General features: G+C 44.6%; 1 protein-coding gene across 5 annotated transcripts in view; it reads right to left on the bottom strand.

Moving 5' to 3' along the window:
• Positions 1–20,696, bottom strand: part of rad18 (RAD18 E3 ubiquitin protein ligase) — a 407,126-nt gene that overhangs the window by 338,190 nt on the left and 48,240 nt on the right. For 4 of the 5 annotated variants that reach the window (XM_038810763.1, XM_038810765.1, XM_038810767.1 and 1 more), the window contains exons 3-4: positions 8,816–8,877; positions 4,594–4,664 (exon numbers count right to left, since the gene is read on the bottom strand). In XM_038810763.1, coding sequence (XP_038666691.1) covers positions 4,594–4,664; positions 8,816–8,877 — 133 coding nt within the window. Of the gene's footprint in view, positions 1–4,567; positions 4,665–8,815; positions 8,878–20,696 lie in introns of all 5 variants that reach the window. The other variant, XM_038810766.1, reaches the window with a different exon arrangement.

Raw genomic sequence — 20,696 nt, 5'->3', positions numbered from 1 at the left:
GCTGTGAGGGGGTGGTGCGCTGTGAGGGGTGTGTGCGCTGTGAGGGGGGGTGCGCTGTGAGGGGGGGGTGCGCTGTGAGGGGGGGTCCTAAATGTGGGAGGTGCGCAGTGTGGGGGTGGTATGTGCTGTGTGGGAGGGTTGCTGAGACATCCAGGGAAATAACAGTGACTCCTTGATGCACAAACTGGTTGTCTTCTCTCAGGATGGGAGAATTTGTGCTTCCACCAACACTCTGCCACAGCTTGCTATTGCCTGTCAGTCTAGTGCCACAGTGCTTAGGAGACACATTTTGAAGCCCAGAGCTGCGCGAGTGTGTTTTGAAAGGCCATCTACAGCTCTCCCAGAGAAAGTCAGCAGCCTTGCACCAGGCCTACTGCACCCACTCGGATAGCACTTTATCACAACAGTACTGAAGACTTGTGCTCCATAACTTACCACACTCCTAGCCAAACTGTTCCAGTACAGCTACAACACTAGCATCTACCCGACAATGTGGAAAATTGCCGAGATGTGCCTGTGCACAAGAAATAGGACAAATCCAGCACAGCCAATTCCGGCCCTATCAGTCTACTCCATCATCAACAAATTGATGGATTGAGCCATCAACAGTGCTATCAAGTGGCACTTGGTTAGCAATAACCTGCTCACAGACGCTCAGGGTCACTCATCTCCTGACCGCATTGCAGCCTTGACTCAAACATGGACAAAACAGCTGAATTCCAGAGGTGAGGTGAGAGTGACTGCCGTTGACATCAAGGCATCATCAAGGAGCCCGAGCAAAACTGAAGTCAATGGGAATCAAAGAAATCTCTCCGCTGGTTAGTCATACCTGGCACAAAGGGAGATGGTTGTGGTAGTTCGATGTCCGTCATCGCAGCTCCAGTAATCACTGCAGGAGTGCCTCAGACACAACTATCTTCAGCTGCTTCATCAATGACGTTCCTTCCATCACAAGGTCAGAAGGAAAGCTCATTGACGATCACACAATCTTCAGCACATTTCACGTCTGCTCAGATACTGAAGCCGTCCATGTCCGCACGTAGCAAGATCTGGACAACACCCAGGCTTCGACTGACAAGTAACATTCACGTCACACAAATGGCAGGCAATGACCACACAGAAACGAGGAGAACGTGAAAACGCACGCAGGCAGTTACCCAAGGTTGGAACTGAAGCTGTGTCTCTGGCGCTGCAAGGTAGCAGTGCGAACCACTGTGCCACCATGCACAGACACATACATCTATCACCCTTCCTAAGACACGCAAAGTTGATGGGGTGGACCCGGTGGTATTGTTTGGATCTACAGGCTCCAGTTGGCCAATGCTTTCTACGTGAACAGGAGCCAATATGTTCTGCAGCTACTTTATTTTTAAATTTAGAGTACCCAATTTTTTTTCCCCCAATTTAGCTTGGCCAATCCACCTAACCTACACATCTTTGGGTTGTGGGGGTGTAACCCACGCAGACACGAGGAGAATGTGCAAACTCCACATGGACAGTGACCCAGGGCGTGGATTCGAACCCGGATCCTCAGCGCCGTAGTCCCAGTGCTATCCACTGCGCCACATGCCGCCCCTACTTTCATCCTAATGTTATAAACTGTCTTGCTCTTCATTCTTCCAATCAAGATAGGGCTTCCTATATTTTATCTGTTCCCATTTCAAGACTCTAGACACTGATTGAGTCACACTCTGTATCATCGTAGAATGCCGACAGTGGAGATGGGGCCAGCTTTGACAAAGAGTCATCCAGACTCGAAACGTTAGCTTCCTTCTCTCTTCACAGGTGCTGTCAGACCTGCTGAAATTGTCCAGCATTTTCTGTTTTTGTCCCATTTCATGACTGGTTGGAGGATGACATTCTCTAGCAAGGAGTGGGATTTCTACCAATGGAAACCATATCAAAACATAGCATTACATCAGCTGACAGACTAATTCTCACTGGTTGACAATATCTGAAGTTGTGACTAAAAGTTGTTTTTCCCCCACCAGCTGTGACTCTGATGTTAATCAAAAGCTGCATTCCTTTAAAAGGAGCAGACTCATAGGAGGACACAAATTTAGAAAATGCTTTTACCCTTGGTGAACAACAGCACTTTTTCAAGATCATGTTGGCAAGGTGTCAGAAAACAAATTCAATAGGTTTTTCCTTTAATTCTTCATGTTGAAAAACCTCAGCGTTAAAACATTTTTATAGTTTTCAGTATATCACTTTTCTTTTAAAAACAAATATAACTTGCCTTAATATGGGGCCGTTAACATTCTAAAATATGCTTTGCAAGTGTTGCCAGGCAAAATTAAGCATTGCTGCCACCTATAGGTACACCGTGGCAATTCATTCAAAATAAGAAATGGACTGGCCTTATACAGAGGGTGGAATTCACGGTCTCCCAGCCGTGTGTTCGCTGGTGGTGGGATTCTTTGCTCCCACTGCCGTCAATAGGAATTTCCGTTGAAGCCACCCCACACTGCCGGGAAATGCGCTTGCGGGGATGTGCTGCCGGCAGGACCAGAGAATCCCACCGCCAGCAAACAGCCAGATATTTCCGGCCAGAATCTCAGAATGGTTACACTGCAGAACATGGCTGGTCAATACATTATAACCATGCTGGCTCTCTGTAAGAGCAATTCAACTAGTTCCACTCCCCCTGTCTTTTCCCCTTTCTGAAGGCCCTGATTAAATCAGCTTCCACTTCACATTTAGGCAGTGCATTCTAGATCAGCACGATACAAATACCTTTCCTGTGATGCGCACTAAATTGGCCAAATATCGCGTGGATCTATACTGTCCAGGAACTGTGTCAATACCATTCAAAACTCAGTTAATCGGAGATCCTGACAATCAATGGAGAGGGGAAACTTTCATCCAATCAAGCTTGTCCCTGGAAATGAAAGGACTGGGCCTAATCTACTGCATTCACCTAATGGTATAATTTCTTGAATCATCCACGAGTTCCATACCAGCAGCACACAGAAGCAGAGCAAATGGCCCACTTTATCCATCCAACCTGCTCTATCATCTAGGTTCAAGTATAACACAACAATGTGGTCATGGTCTGATAATACATGCAGACATTTCAGGTCCTGACCATTCTTTTCCTTAGCCAAACTCCAATGCTATTAGCCACCTATGATTAAGCCAATTTATTGTGAAAAATCAAATTTAATCAGTTTGTCACTGGTCCAACTGATAAACGTACTGCCTCAGGTTCTACCACACCATATAGGTTAGACTGTCAGCCTCTTGCTGAATTAGGTGATCTTAGCTAAGATGTCACTGTAAATGATACAACTGGCTTCAGCTCCTTGGGTTTTGGAGGGGAGAACAAAAAGCAGATAGGACTCGATTATTTATTGCTTGGTAGCGATTCATGCTGAGCCGTGCACTTGTACCAACAGCAACTAAGGAGAAGATCAAGCTTGGGTCCAATGCCCTGAGTGTGGCCCACGAGACATTTTGTCGACCTTTGCCCACACCCTGAGTTGCCACATTCGACTGGCTTCCATCCGCATTATCCTTTGTCCTGTCGGTATGATTGAAGTGAGACAAATGTAAAGAACGGCAATGAAAAATGAGGTGCATGCTGATTGCTCACAACATTGACTGAGAGAGCTGTGCATTCCCTGTGTGTCCATTCAAGTGCACAGATCCATTTTGCTTTTACCACTTGAAGTTGATGACAGTTCTATTAAGATATAAATGGTTAAGCATTTTCTATAACTTTCTATGAAATATTCGGCGTGCATCAAATGTACTTAATCTTATTCATGAGGTCCTGGTTAATGAACATGCCCGATTTCAATCTTGCGGCCAACTGAGATGAAGAAGGGCCACTCATGTAACCCACTTATTAGCCTAGTTTCCATATCACCTGTTGTGTGTAAAGTGGCTGCTATGTCTCCTACATCACCAACAGTTACTTCACTTCCAAAATACCTCTTTGGTTGTGAAGGCTGTGGACATCATGAGGTTGTGAAAGGCACAATATAAATATAAGTTTGGTCTTTTAAAAATATGCAACATGATCTCGCAAATCGTTCAGTTGCCAATGACTGCATGGAGCATAAGATCAAATTCAATTTGCAGTGCATTTTGAGTTAGCTCAGCTTAGTCACGGTGCAAGTAGGGCTAGTTACAGTTGGGCTCAGTTGCCCTGGGTTACAGGACAATTTAATTTCCTATTACTAACCACTATCCAATGATTCCTGTTGGTAAAAGCAGAGGTATCAGGATGGAGCTGAGCTCCGACATCTCTCCAGTTGAAGTGTTAACTAATGCAGAAGGACACCCTTCTGTGGAATTATATTCCAGCAACAACCAATGCCTTCAGCACACAGAGGTGAGAAAATTGGCAGAAAATAGCATGCGACAAACTGAGATCAACACAAACGTCAGCATAGCAAGAGTTAAGATGGAGTATACACACTCCTGGAGACACATGTGCCATAACTTACGCGTGAATTCCATTCATCATAGGAAAACAAAAAGCACTTCTAAAATTATTCACACACTTTGAAAAACAACAGACAATTCCAATGAAATGAAAACAGAAGGCATTCCACTTAACTTTTTCAACAACAAAAATTGCTGTACCTTGCAGAGCGAAAGCATTTCACCAATTCATCCAATATTCTGTTATTTCGTAGCTCTGGTTCCGTCACAGTCTGAGGGGTGGTGGGGTTGGGGGAGAAGAGAGGCACAATTACAATGGGGGTTCTGGGGGTTGCCGGTAATTGGTGGAAACAATAATGGGAAACAAACACCACGAAAAAGATGCTTGTTTCAAACCCAGATTGCAGTGACACTATAACATTGCCATCCATTGGCCACCACTGCCGATCTAGTTTTGGACTGGTTACACCAGTAGTTTCAAATTTTTGTTGTAGCAAACAGGGTACTGGACATTTTATTTCCTGCAGAAGTGGTAAAAGAACGCTCTACTTAAATAACTCACTCAATAGCCCTGTACACACATTTACCGTGTTCACTGTCCCACAGTTGGTAGTCCTCTGACCTCAGACAAAGATTGTGTTCACCTCAGAACTTCAACAGAAAAATCTAGGTTGACACTTAAAGTGCCTTCACTCAGAGGAAACATTAAATTGAGGCCCCTTTGACTCTCCCAAGTGGATGTAAAAGATTCCATGGCCTTATTTCAAAGAACAGGAGTGTTAGTTCTGGACATCATTAACACATTGCTGGGGGGCGGGGAATCTAGCTGAGCGCCAAATGACTTGCATTTTCTACAACAGTGTTCAGCTTCAAGTAATTCATTGACTATAAAGTGCTTTGGACTGTCCTGAAGTCATGAAAGACACTACATCCATGAGTCTTTGCTATCCGATAAATGGTGGGAGCCCAGGATCCCATCTACTGTGCACAAATACCCTATTGTACAAAGAAAGGATGGTTTCTTAGTACCACAAAGGTTCCTTCCTGAACAATTAATAGCACTATGCTTTGGTCCACTAAGACCTAAAGATATGGCGAGAAGAGATGCAGTTTCCCCACTGTTAAGTGCTTTGATTAGTGATGTTGGGTAACCATCCAGTGAGCAGAAGTCAGGTTTCCCCCATGGAAGGGGCGAGAAAGAAGAGCATAAGAAAATCTGGAAGTGGTTAGGACTGCTGCATCACAGCACCAGGGACCCAGGTTCAATTCTGGCCTTGGGTGACTGTGTTTGCACACTCACCCCCGTGTCTGCGTAGATTTCCTCCGAGTAGGTTAGGTGGGCTGGCAATGCCTTAGTGCCCAGGGATGCATAGGTTAGGTGGTTAAATGGGCCTGGGTAGGGTAATCTTTCAAAGGGAGGTGCAGGCTCAGTGGGCCGAATGGCCTCCTTCTGCACTGTAGGGATTCTAGGATTGATCGAAATGTCGCCACTGCCATGAGAACAGTGCTGGCTTCCAGATGCAGATTATGCTTGGCTTGGGAGAAGCAGCTGCACAACATGCTAAATTCAACTTCAAAAAGATTTAACTTAATTTATACAGCACTGGATCATGTCTCTCAAACCACAAACAAATGCGAAAGCACAAGAAGATCTCACGAACAGCGACAAGATAAATGACCAATAGACTTCCGTTTGTGGATGTGAGCAGAGGGCACGCATCTGGAGAAGCTCCAACCCGACCGGACTGGTAAAGCGCACTATAAATAGCACTCAAAACAAAAATTTAAAGGGACACCAAGGGAAGTATACAACTTCAAATCAAAACATGCCAAAAAATAAGAAGAACAAGAGAGGGGGGATCCAGATGTGCTACTCAGAATCGGAGGCTTCGTTGGAGTTGGGAGGAGACAAAATGGCGGCGGCTGCATGCACCTCCTCCCCCCAGACGATCGCATGGCCATCATGACCAGCAGGGTCGGAGAATCGCCTGGGGCCGCCGAAAATCCCGCCCCCGCCGTGGCAGAGATTCTCCGCCACCCCGGGAAGTGGCGGCGGCGGAATCTCGCCACTCCGATCGGCGAGGCCCCTGCGGTGATTCTCCGGCCCAGATGGGCCGAAGTTCCGCCGCTGGGAGGCCTCTCCCCCGCCGAGGTTTGAACCACCTCTGGTGGCGGCGGGATCGGCGGCGCGAGCGGGCCCCGGGGTCCTGGGGGGGGGCGGGGGCCAATCGGACCCTGGGGGGTGCTCCCACGGTGGCCTGGCCTGTGATCAGAGCCCCCCGCTCAGACTCCAGGCCAGTGCCCTGGGTGCACTCTTTCTCCTCCGCGGCCGCCACGGCCTCCGCCATGGGGGAAGCGGAAGAGAAACCCACATCGCGCATGGGCCGGTGGTGACGTCAGCGGCAGCTGGTCGCTGACGTCACCGCCGGCGCATGCGCCGACCGGCGAAAGCCTTTCAGCCAGCCCCGCTGCAGCTGGCGCCGGTTTTTTTGCGCCAGTCTTCTGGTGCCAACCGCTCCGGCACGGGCTGGCCCCCAAAGGTGCGGATAATTCCCCACCTTTGGGGAGGCCCGACCCCGGAGAGGTTGGCGCAACTCCCCTACGCCGGGACCCCCCGTCACGCCGGGTAGGGGAGAATCCCGCCCCTGATGTCCGTTTTACATCTGGAGAAAGTCAAGTATTTCATCAATGGCTCAGTATGGAAGTTCTACCAGAGATGGCGGTCATTCATTTCTTTCTTTAAGGACCTGGACTTGTTAGAGGGCTTTTGGGGGGACGGGGGTTCTCTTTGGTTGTTTATGAAAGTTATATTGTATATATATTTTTGGCTATATGTGTATTAGTTTATATTTGATAATTCAATAAAAACGTGTATTAAAAAAGATAAATGACCAATTCATTTGTTTTTATCAGTTTGGAGAAAAATGTTGGTCTAGTGAATAGTGTTGTCAGATCTTTAACATTAAACTGATCCTCCATCTGCCTTCTCAGCTGAAAGACTCTTTTTTGGGTTTTTTGATAAATTTAGAGTACCCAATTATTTTATTTTTCCAATTAAGGGGCAATTTAGCGTGGCCAATCCACCTAACCTGCACATCTTTGGGTTGTGGGGGTGAAACCCACGCAGACACGGGGAGAATGTGCAAACCCCACATGGACAGTGACCCAGGGCCGGGATACGAACCCGGGTCTTCAGCGCCGCAGTCGCAGTGCTAACCACTGCGCCACGTGCAGCCAGCTGAAAGGTTAGGACAACACCTGTGACAATGCAGCTCTACCTCAACATTGCACAATCGTGCAGCGCGTTTCAAAGTATTGTATTGGGGGAGGAATGTCCTGCAAATACTGGCACACACCCAAGAACATTCAGCCCTACCTTTTGATAGTATTAATTACCACAGAGAAAAAAAAGTGTAATTGTGACAGAAAATATAACAATATGCGAATGAGTCATGATATGCACAATATATATAACACAAGATTCCCAAGACATTAAGTTGATCAAATGTTGTAGATTTCATATAATTTACAGTTCAGAAGGAGGCCATTCGGCCAATCGAGTCTGCACCGGCCCTTGGAAAGAGCACCCTACCTAAACCCACACCTCCAGCCTAATCCCACAACCCAGTAATTCCACCTAACCTTTTGGGGACACTCAAGGCAATTTAGCATGGTCAAATCCACCTAACCTGCACATCTTTGGACTGTCGCACAACTCACTGTAATCATCCAACTTCTGAAAGTCTGGGGCTTTCACCTTCCTTCAGATTTCTCACTTGTCTCTCACTCTCTCCAATTTTGACTTGTCCCTCTCATCCACTATAACGTCTCTCATTTCTCTCTTCCATGTTTATGCCTGCCCCTCACTGATATTTGTCCATCTATTATCTCTCACACTGTCCCTCTTATTCTTGCTCTATGTCTTTTCCATATCTCCCGGTCACACACTATCTCACGTCTTTCTCTTCATTGACTTCGCTCAAGGTCTGCTCTTGGACAGACGATCATGAAAAAAAACAATGATTTAAGAGGATGCCTTCTACAGCATTTCTCTCTCGAGCCAACATTTTCACACAGTTTATATTGTCCTTACTCGTCCTGCATAAAGGGAATCTTGTTTTTCACTTTGAAGAACAGGATCAGGCCTAAATTCTCAATACCTGAATCCATCACAGGTGCAATAGACTGATAAAGGATTTACAGTAAACCTTACCCTTGGCAGTAAGGCTTATCCCATTTGCCTTACAATCAATTTCTGTAAAGTTTGCCCATAATCCCAGCATTTTCAAGTTCAGGGTCTCTAATATGGGAAATATTATGTTTAACTCCTAATTTCAAGATCCCTACATGTCATTTTATGTTCTCATACTATATTCAAGGTTGGTCAGTTCCTTTCTCAGGGGCATGAAGAAGCTTTACTTACCACACAACAGATCGGACACTGGGTTTTGTACGATAAGAATTTCCTCACACAAAGGGAACAATCTAGAAAGTGAAAAAGAATAAAATTACTGAGCCTTGTATGCCTTTACCCATAACAAACCCTCAGGATGGTAGAAGTTTTTCGATTGAGGACAATATGAAAGAGAATTGCTGTACTTTGAGTGTGCAGAGACGAGGAAGCAATCCATGGAATATCGGGGTAATTGAACTCTGAAGGCGCATACTTAGCATAGTCAGTTTATTCTAGTAGCATTAAGCTGTGTTACACTTTAGATATTCACAACACACCACTGACAGTTGGGTTGCAGGGTGAAGGTTCTGCAGAGGTGTTAAGAATCTGGCCACGAGTTGCTTTCTTTCTAAACCTCAGTACTCAAACTGAGTAAGTTTTATGAGCTGGTAGTAAAGTAACTCTTCACACACCTTCTGGATCAAACAAACCTGGATACACTTGAAGCTGCACTAAGTATGGGCACTAACAAGAGTCACACATGAACAGTTAGGATGAAGGCAAACCAGGGAATTATGTCTCCAGGTCCGAAGATCAATCAAAAAGCTTATTGAGAGCCTGTTGGAACCACAACTTTCTAGCATGCCATTCCAGCACCATTCACACAAATGCTGGCCTTCATACAGGAGCATTTAGACCTCGCTGGTACAATGTAAACAGCATGAGCTGAAGTGGCTCAAGAGTTAGACAGTACAATTTTAATTTTTGTAACTTCCAATGCAGTAGCAGGATCACTAAATGGTTAAGTGAAATGTTCCTTATATTGCAAAGTATCATGGGAATATTAGGGTATTTGTGGGTGAGAAATCCTGTTATCAACATATGCAAACTGTAAAAGTTTTTAAAAAATTATTTTTCATTTGTTTACCCATAACCTAAATTTGGATTCCTTCTCCTCCTCCTCATTTTTGTTTTTGGCAACCAGAATCCATTTATAGATAGCATAGAAGATGTTCAATGTGGGTGAGTAGATGCATCTCAATACAAGCATTTGATTGGGCATCTTGCAGCAAATTACTTCACAGTCTAGCATCTTGGAGCATCAGGAGGGATTTGAAATGCTGGATTAGGAATCAGTTCCAAACCCGTAGCCAAAATGTTGTAGTTAATGAATGTGGTTCAGCCTGGAGACAAGTGGTTCCCCACTACTCTTCATGGCCTTGATTTACAACTATTTTGGGCAGAGGTATTTAGAGTACAGTAAGCAAGTCTGCCAATGACACCACCAAAATCTGTCCATGCAGCGTCATGGATGTTGTTAGGTTCAACAAGAAAACATGTATCATTTACAAGAAACAATAGTGGAGATTGAGAGAAAATAATCTTGGGTGTAATTGTGCACAGATCACTGAAGGTTCATGGCCAATATAGAGGAACTATAGTTAAAGCTAATAAGATATTGGTTTGTATTAACAAACTGTAAAGGTTCAAGAAACAAGAGTATAAACTAGACAAGCATAAAAACATATTGGATGCTCAGCAGTTCTTCTCCCAGAGAATTATGAGCCTCCCAAATGTGTTACCAGCTGACATGGTGAATGCGGACTCTTTGCATGCCTTGAAGAAGGGAGCTGGACAGGTTCCTGACTGGGCAATGAGATTACATTTTACAGAAGGTAAATGTCAGCCAGTTACTCAATAGCACTCACGCCTGAAGATTATGGGCTTGAGTCCTTTTCCAGACACTTAGGCACAAAAATCTAAGTTGTTATTACAATATAGTATCAGGGCAGTGCTGCATTGTAGGAGGTGCCATCTTTCAGAAAAGATGTTAAATGGAGGCTGAATCTGTTCTCTCGGATGGGTGCTAAAAAAAATCTCATTACACTATTTTAAAGAGCAGATGAACTATCCCTCACGTTCCGGCCAACATTTATCTCTCAATCAACATCACACACACACAAAAAAGTTAGCTGGCCATTCCCTCGTTGCTCTTTGTGGGTGTTTATTGTGCACAAACTGGCTGCCATATATGTCCAACATTCCAGCAGTGACTACACTTCAAAATAGCACTTCAGGGCATCCTGGCATTTTGAAAGGCTCTGTATAAATAAACGGCCTCCCTTCTTTTCAGACTTAGTGCACACAACTGCCTGGACTGGTTTAAGAGAGAAACTTTAGTGTTTTTCTCCTTGCTTATCGACCCTGGAGTTGTATTGCCTCTCCAAGGCAATTACATGATTGCAGGAGAATGGGTATGTGGTAGGTGGCGGTGATGCAGAATAAGGATGGTGATGGTCCAGCTTTCATAGGCGGGAGAGGCTTGATGGACCAACAGGTCTTTTCCTACACCAGTTTAGTATGCAGGGGAGATCAGAGGTCATATGATTTGGTATTGTTGAGTGTGTGGTCTAAGGATCTGGGAGTAATAACTGGTTCAATGGGAACATAGGAGAGAGTAGATATGGATAAACCTTTTCCATTTGTGGGCAAGTCCAGAATAGAGCAGAGAATGGGGAGCACAAATATTAATATAAGATACCATTAACAGATCATATAAAGAGGTTTGGAAGAATTCCTTTGCAGTGTAGTGGAACAGCCACAAGGAATGTGGCACAGAATAAAATAAAACTAGCTTTTAATACAGCAAAAATGCAGAAAGACAAGGACAGTGGAGTGGTTTGTTCAAATTGGATGCTTGCATTTATTAACGTAGTAAATATCACAGCAGTTTTAACAGCAAGCCAAGTATTAATGTTTGGTCAAAAATTCCTTTGCATATTTTCCAATCTCTCCCTCCTTCATGCTGCCATTCAGCACAATTTTAGCCCACGGTCTACCCAAGTCTCAGCTTTCACACGTGGAATAATGACCTTGCTTCCTTTCCTGGATAGCACTGTTTTCAAGCTTAGTACCTCACTCCTCACAACTCACTAGTCCCATAGTCACACCAACACTTGCCCAACTCTAATAACACCCTCTGAGATAACTTCCCAGACTCTGGGCTGGACTCTCCATTTGCAGATGTCAAAATCATGAAATGTGATTGGGTGGAGAATATCTTCCGACACCGAAATCGCAGTACGAGTCAGTTTGACGCCAAATCGGGATGCTCCAGCACCCCGAAAATGGTGTAAATGCGGCGCATGCCATGCAGGCATAAAGTAAAGTAGGCAAATTAGCGGGCCTGCCACCCTTGCTCCTGGGCCTCCGTGATTCACCGCCACCGATGGGCCGATTTCCCCATGGCCTTGTTCACTTGTGCTCTCACAAATCACGAACCTGGTGTCCTGGCTGCTGAGCGAGAGCGCGGCGGTAGCAAATGGCGTGGTGTGACTGCGGGCTGCTGGCTGCAGAAGGAGGGGGTATCGAGTCGCCGGGGTGCACCCCCACGGGACTGGTGCAGTGCCCAGGCACCGACTACCATTTTGCTGAACACGCGCTGACCACTCACCCCGGCCCCTTGTTCGACACAGTGGCACCGGCCGGGTGGGTGCGGCCACCCCTGCACCCCACCGCCACCGCAGCACCCTACTCAGCACCAAACATCCTGCCCAACCAGCAGCAACCCACCGGGGGATCACCCAGGGCCACACCCAAGGCATCCCCCAGTGAGGGTAGTGCCAGCCAACGGTGCCCCAGGCGCCAGAACCGGGGGCACCGGCAGATAACAGGCTGGGGTGAGGAGGGAAAGGGTGAGGGGGGTGAGAATGAGGGGTATGGGTATACAAAATGATCGATGGGAAATTGGTCAACACAGAAGCAGGCTGCAGCTTGCAAACATACAGGGTCTGTAGCCCGGACCTTGCAGAAACTGACACAGGGAAAAAGCCGTTGAAAGGCGATCGCGGGACAATGGGCTCCAGGTAGAAACTAACAACATGTGGCAGATTTGGTGGCGTCGGTTTCCTTATTTGGGAAGGCCTATATGCCTCGGACTAAACGGTCATGGCTGACTGGGATCCTCCCCGCTATCAAGGTGCCCATCACCAATTGATTGAGATCGATCAGGGTGATCGAGGCCTTATTGATTTATTGGGCACCTACCTGGGACCGCCCAAAAGCGTGAAAACCTGCAAGGGATAAAAGGTGCTGCCCAGTGCACCATCCGCTCATGCGCCGCTCGCCTTCCAACCACCTTGTTGGCTGCAACAATGTGTGTTGGAGGATGGATAGTTTAAGTACGACAGCGGCGTGCGGGCCTGAAGTGCGCCAATCATGGACCTGGCGAATCTGGCGCCGTTTCGTTTGGAACCGGTTGTGTTCCACGTGGCGATGGTGCTAGCCCATTTAGAGTTGCTGAATCGGTGCAACTATTGCGCCGTTTATGCTGTCGTAAAACACCACTGTTCCCAAGCCGGCGACAGCACTTAGTCTCAAAATCGGAGAATCCAGCCCCCTGCATTTCTCTTTTAATCCGAGAACGATGCTTTGTGATGGGACTGCCACTTCTAAATTCAAGTGTCAGAAATATTTCTGTGAACTATTTAACCTTATTATGCAACATCAGTACGTTTTATATAGCAGCTTTAATGTAGAGGAATGCCCTAGTACTCTAGCACGTGTAATCAGATAAAGCAATATGATGCAAATACATATTAACCACTTAAATGTCTTAAGAACGTATTAGCTTTTTTTAAAACAATTATGCTTTCCAGTTGGCAGCATTCTTTATTCATTCGCTCCTTTACTGAATCATTGTTGCTCCAGTATCACTGAATACATCAATTAACTTCTTCCCACTTCACTATTTAATTCACTGGTGCCCACTACCGCATTAATGTATTAGTTTGCTGGTTTTATTGTTCTAAGAATTCATTTGTTCAGTGATGCTGATTTTCCAGTCATTTATTAATTTATTCATGTCTACTTCGCTACACTATTCATCGATAGTATGTCACTGGGAAACCTGGTGGCTTCAGTTTTCCTTTTGTGCTTATATAATGGCACATACAAAAAGCAGTTGCTTGATTTTTGCTGAAGAAATGTCAGTCATAAGTTTTGCAGCACTGAAAGAGGCCCTTCAGCCCATCGTGTCTGTGCCAGCCAACAAGCACCCACCTCTTCTAACTCCATTTTCCAGCACTTGATCCGCAGCCTTGTGTGCTATGGTATTCAAGTGCTTATCTAAACGTTTCTTAAATGTCACGGAGATTAAAAATGATCTGGATGATCTACCGCAATGCTATTTGCGGGATCTTGCTATGCACCCCTTCGCTGTCAGGATTCCTACACTGCCGCAATTCAAAGAAAAAGTGCAACAGACTGTGAGACGCTTTGGGACTTCCCGAGGTGGTGAAGGTTTCTGGAGGATTGCTGAAGCTTTTGGTCTGGCTCTCACCAGGCAAAATGCAAGAATGCCAAGTTTCAAACAATCACCATGATTTATACTACAGGAGAAAAGGATGCTGCTTCGTTGACAAGTTGACTCTAATTGGCAGAGGCATTGCCATGGCAAAACAAATTGGGAGCGCGTTTTCCATAAACGCATTATTATTTATCGTACCTTATTAAAGTCAGCCTCTACAGTCCCGTTTTATGATACGTGGTCATCACATTCCTTGCAACGGTCCAGCAGAAATTTCAACACACTCTGGGTTTTGATTTGCTGTGTGCAACACCATGGGAAATCATCTAACTCATACGAACTGAATTAGCAGCATCATTCAAAGCAATCTAATTGAAGCATTCAAAAAGAATGATTTAAATACCAATCAATTTTTATGAGATATTGTTCAAATCTGAAATCCTTCACCTAATGATAATTATTTATGGAGATTGTGAATTCTTAATCTTACACGCTGAGTAATTTGGGATCTGTATTTAACTTTGCTTGGGTCAGTAAGAAAAATTATATCGCCAGGTGGACTTCCACACAAAGTTTCCATACAGTACAGTACAGTTGGGTTACGGGTATAGGGTGGATACGTGGGTTTGAGTAGGGTGATCATGGCTCGGCACAACATTGAGGGCCGAAGGGCCTCTTCTGTGCTGTACTGTTCTATGTTCTATGTACACCCTGTAAAATCACGAAGTGCAAGTAGAAGGAAGACAAATAACAGCCAAAATTCCTATTATAATATATATAATAAATCTTTATTGTCACAAGTAGGCTTACATTAACACTGAAATGAAGGTACTGTGAAAAGCCCCTGGACGCCACATTCCGGCGTCTGTTCGGGTACACAGAGGGAGAATTCATCGAATAATAATAATAACTTATTGTCACAAGTAGGCTTCAATGAAGTTACTGTGAAAAGCCCCTAGTCACCACATTCCGGCGCCTGTTCTGGCAGGCCGGTACGGGAATTGAACCCGCGCTGCTGGCATTGTTCTGCATTACACATCTAATAGCACGTCTTTTGGGATTTGTGGGAGGAATCCGGAGAACCCAGAGGAAACCCACGCAGACACAGGGAGAACGTGCAGACTCCGCACAGACAGTGACCCAAGCCGGGAATCGAACCTGGGACTCTGGCGCTGTGAAGCAACAGTGCTAACCACTGGCTATCCAGTGACCTCGACTCAATTGCATAGCTATAGATGTCAGATTATGGCTTGAACATTACAGAGTCCACTGGCCAGCAGACACATATAGACATTCTAAATATATAAAGAAAGATCACTTAATTCAATGGAACAAAACCCGGAGGCGAGTCAGTGCCTTTTACTAAGTAGCAGTTTAGCTCGGTTGGACGGAATGTACTGTCAATATTTAATGTATTTTCCTGAGATTAAACTCGAAAATCAAAACCCAGTGCTTGTTCGGAAGGGTGTGAACGCACTGGAGAGAGTGCAGTTCCAGGGAGGAGAAACTTCAGTAATGAGGATAGATTGGAGAGGTTGGGGCTGTTCGCCTTGGAGAGGGAAAGCCTGAGAGGAGATTTGATAGAGATGTTCAAAATTATGAGGGGGCAGGACAGAGCAAACAGGGATAAAACTGTTCCCACTCGCAAAAGGATCAAGAACGAGAAGGCACAGTTTTGAAGGGATTTGCACAAGAAGCAAATGTGATGTGGGAAAATCTTTTTCACACAACGAGTGGTTGGGGTCTGGAATGCACTGCCTGGAAGTGTGGTGGAGGAAGGTTCAATCGAAGCATTCAAGAGGGCATTCGCTGATTACTTGTACAGAAACTGTGTATGGGGAAAAGGCAGGGGAATGACACTATGTGACCATGCTCATTTGGAGAGCCGGTGTGGACATGAAGGGCCAAATGGCCTCCTCCTGCATCGTAACAATTCTGTCGGTGTATGTTACAAGATGGCACTGCAAAATATTCTTCTGAGTGCACCTTGCAAAAAAAAAAAACTGCAGCGTCTTTACAAAACGTATGTAAAATGCCATGGCACATTTAAGAATATGAAATTCTCCCTGGTGCATTGGTCAACAAACCACTGAAACAGCTTACTCATACTTCTCATTGCTTCTTCTGTAAACTTGCTGTGTGTTACTTTGTCACTGTAATCACCTACAAAAGAAATGTGTGAAAGACATCGCAATGTTACGTGCGATAAGGTGTAATGCATAGACAGCTCTTTCTTTCAGCTGGGAGAAAACTAGCAGGCAAAATAGAGTGCAAGTTTGTAAACAATATTAACTAATAAAATTTAACAGTTAATGTTAACTATTTCTCATCTTTTATAACAGATTCAAGAAACCAGTAGAAGGGTTGATGTGCAATTCACCAATGCAGGCTACTTCCAAGTGTTGCCGCAAGGCTCTGTTAATGTACTTCTCCCAATACTACAAGAAAAAAGATACACAACCCAAAAGATCAAATTGCTCTCACCGATATCAAAGAATAACTTGTAACTACCAATACACTTGGGCCTAATGTCATACAGCTTACAGTTCTCTCTTCACGTAACTCCATGCTGGAATAAGAGAATAGTACTGCTTGAGAATAAAAGAACACACACCATACCATTATGCTAAATCACACCCTACAGAGCGAGAAAGTGCCCCAAACTAGACTTATCCCTGACTTTTTAACATCTTCCAGTTCAAATGCAAAGTCATCAACCTGAAACCTAAACTGAGGTTGTTTTTTCACAAATGCTGGCTGACCAGTTGAGTGTCTCCAGAACTTTTTTTTATTTTAATTTCCAGCTTCCGCAGAATTTTGCTTTTGTCCCAATAATATCTAATTCATTTTAATAACAAATCTAATATTGTATTTATATCACTGTTCTGAAAACATTAACAATTCTGGATCTCCAGAGGAAGCTGCACTAACAAAGAGGCTGATGCTGCAGTTGAGCTAATACCTCACAAACCACAGTGTCCAGGCAGGCTTTCTACTCCAGCTTTCCACCCATCGGTGACTGCTGGAGAATACGCACCAAGGTCCGTCAGATATTTTCCATACACAATCCTGAATTACTTTCTTAACAATCATTTCACAGCCCAGGTGATGTGATCACATTTCAAAGGTTGTAAAAGTACTCTCAGGCACTGCTATAATGCAGTCCACTGTAGTGCTAAACACTATATAACACGGGTCTTATCCTTTTAGACTGTATTTCCAGTCTCTTTTTGCACTGTGTCAAACATTGTTGAAGTGGAAATATTCCACCTCCATGAGTTAATACATTTCAGCACCCAAACAAGCAATTAAATGAAATTTTATTTCAAACATTTTAATTTCAGGTCATTTTTGTATGGAAATATAAATTTAAATATATTGATATTCACAAAACTATCCTTTATTAACTGGATTATTGATTATGCTTTCATTATTATTTTTTTTTTAATTTAAAAACATGCAGTTAGATTTTGAACCCCAGTCAATGAGATGGCAGCCATGTGACTAGTTAAGGTGTTCAGTCAGTGAAATTTCCCATCGTAATTGAACTATAGTTTTCACTGTTTCAATGCAGGTCAAATTTAGGATAGGATCAGCTGTGCTTGCACTGGTACCCACACAACAATCAACACAGAAACGTGTACTGGGGTCACGAAAATAAACACATTTATCATCACTGGGAAGCTGAAAGTCACGAAAGCTGGGCAGCACGTTAGCATAGAGATTAGCACAGTTGCTTCACAGCTCCAGGATCCCAGGTTCGATTCCCAGCTTGAGTCACAGTCTGTGCGGAGTCTGCACATTCGCCCCGTGTCTGCGTGGGTTTCCTCCGGGTGCTCCGGTTTCCTCCCACAGTCCAAAGATGTGCGAGTTAGGTGGGTTGGCCATGATAAATTGTCCTTCGTATCCGAAAATGGTAAGGTGGGGTTACTGGGATAGGGTAGATACATGGGCTTCAGTAGGGTGCTCTTTGTAAGGGCCAGTGCAGACTCGATGGGCCAAAGGGCCTCCTTCTGCAATGTAAATTCTAGGAATTCTATCTATGATAGTCGTTGACAAGATCAAAGACGATCAGGCACGCATGTCTAATGAAAGGATGCAGACAGCGGAGTCAATGCTTCAGGGTGACTGAAAGATGAAACTGGGAAGAGTGTCGGGAGGGATGGATGATGGCAGCCAAGAAAGAAAGCCTGAAATGAAATGAAAATCACTTATTGTCACGAGTAGGCTTCAATGAAGTTACTGTGAAAAGCCCCTAGTCGCCACATTCCGGCGCCTGTTCGGGGAGGCTGTTACGGGAATGCAGTATGCACCCTGCAGGTAACGGTTTTACCTCTAACCCAGTCTCAAAGTATGGTCCCCATGGATTGTGTTATAGCGAAGTTAAGTCAGAGTGCAATCTTTTTTCCAAGAAGGAAGCAGTATTCCACATTTGCCAAAACACATAAATTAGCCAGATCCTGCAAATTGGACTAATTCCCTCAAACTGCAGGATTCTATAAATTGTAACTGGTTTTGTAAAATGACAAGACCCCATAAATTAGATTAATTCCTTAAAACCACAAGATCTCAAATTAGATTATCGAACCTAACAGAGTTTCTACAAATACAGCAAGTCCTTAAAATAAACCTTGGTCCTCTAGTGGTTAATACTGGGGGAATTTTAACTGGAAACAAGAAAATCGCAGGGGCTTTGAATATCGAGAATTATAGCACAGAAAGAGGCCCTTTGGCCCATCAACTCAAACATGTATTTTGCTCTGTATTCATGTTAGAAGATACTAAAATCAGCTATATGACAGAAGAAATTCAAGAGGGAAAGGGAGGAGCTCAAAACAGTGATTACTACAGAAAAGTTATCGAGCTAACTGATGGGTCTGAAGGCTGACAATTCCGGTCTGCATTCTAGAGTCTCAAAATAAGCGATGCAGTGAGATGGTTGAAATCTTCCAAAATTCCCTAGGTTCTGTAAAGGTGTCGGTAAACTGGAAAGCCACAAGGAGAATTATAACCACAGCTGAATTATATTCAACCTAAATCCACAACCAGATGGCCCAGCATATTCCTCACTCGAACATTACCATCAAGAGAGGGTCCTACCCTGCTCCAATAAGGACTCTAGGACAGGCCAGGAGCAACACCATATATACCAAAAAAAAAATGAGGTACCAATCTGGCAAACTACAACATGGGACTACCTGCATGTTGAAAAGCAAAAACAGCATGTTCCAGACAGAGCTAAGACACCCAACAGCCAACACATCAAATCAAAGCTTGACAGTCCTGCCATATATGGTTGTGAATAGTGGTGGGCAATTAAAAAGTAACCAGAGGGGAAGGCTACAAAAATGCTCCCATTGTTAATGATGCGGGAGACCAGCAGATTAGTGCAAACGACAAGACTGAAGCATTTGTAATACTTGCAACCAAGAAATGCCAAGTGGGTAATCTATCTCAGCAGCCTCATGTGATAAAAAATGAGAGTCTGCAGCCGATCCAATTAACCCCACTGGATACTGCAAAGGCCATGGGTCTATGGACTATTGCACCAGAAATAGCCATATTTAGCCACGGTGTTCCATTTCAGCTACAGCACAAGTATCTACGCGGCAATGTAGAAAATTTTCCAGGTATGTCCTGCTCAGTAAAAACAGAACAAATCCGATTCAGCCAGTTAGCAGCACACCAGTCTACTCCCAATCAAAGTGACGGAAGGTGTCGGCAGAAGTGTTACCAAGCAGCAGTTAATCAGCATAAATTGCTCACCAATGCCCAGTTTGGGTTTTGCCCACCCCAAATCTCACTACAGCCTTCGCACAAATATGGACAAAAGAACTGAATCCCAGGGGTGTGACGAAGTGAGAAAAGGGCAGCGTTTACCAACTGTGGTATTAAAGACACCCAGCAAAATGGAAGTCAATGGTAATTGGGGAAAAAAACTCTCCACCGGCTGGAATCATACCAAGTACAAAATAACCCGATTGTAGTTTTTGAAAGCCGAACATCTCAATCCAAGAACGTTGTCAAGGGAGTGCCCTGAGCCCAATTATCATCAGCTGGCTCATAAATGACTTTTTGACAAACAGAATAGTATGTTCGCTGATGACTGCAGAGTGTTCATCACCATTTGCAACTCCACAGATAATGAAGCAGTCAGTGCTCACCTGCACGATCCAAGTGTCAGGCAGTGATCTTCAACAAGAGAAAATTTAACCATCTTTCCTTGACATTCAACTGCATTGCCATCACTGAATCCCCACTATCAACATCCTGGGGTTACCATTGACCAGAGACTGCAATGCACTAGCCATATAAAAACTGTTAGCGCAAGGGCAGGTCAGAGGCTGTAAATTCAGCCATGTGTCACTCACCTCCCAACTCTCTAAAGCCTGGACCAAATACAAGACATGCGTCAGGAGTGTGCTGAGTGCAGCTCCAACAACAGTCAATAAACTCAACATCATCCCAGACAAAACAGCCTTCTTAATCCACAGGCTTAAATATTCCCCCCTCCACCACCAAGGCACAATGGCAGCAGCGCGTATCAATTACAAGTTTCACTGCAATATTATCACAACGAGGCTCCTTTAATAGCATCTCCTC

The sequence above is a fragment of the Scyliorhinus canicula genome, chromosome 11 (genome assembly GCF_902713615.1).
Source record: "Scyliorhinus canicula chromosome 11, sScyCan1.1, whole genome shotgun sequence".
Lineage (NCBI taxonomy): Eukaryota > Metazoa > Chordata > Chondrichthyes > Carcharhiniformes > Scyliorhinidae > Scyliorhinus > Scyliorhinus canicula.
The sequence above is the reverse complement of the archived record's forward strand: the minus strand, read 5'-3'. Positions and strand labels throughout refer to the sequence as shown.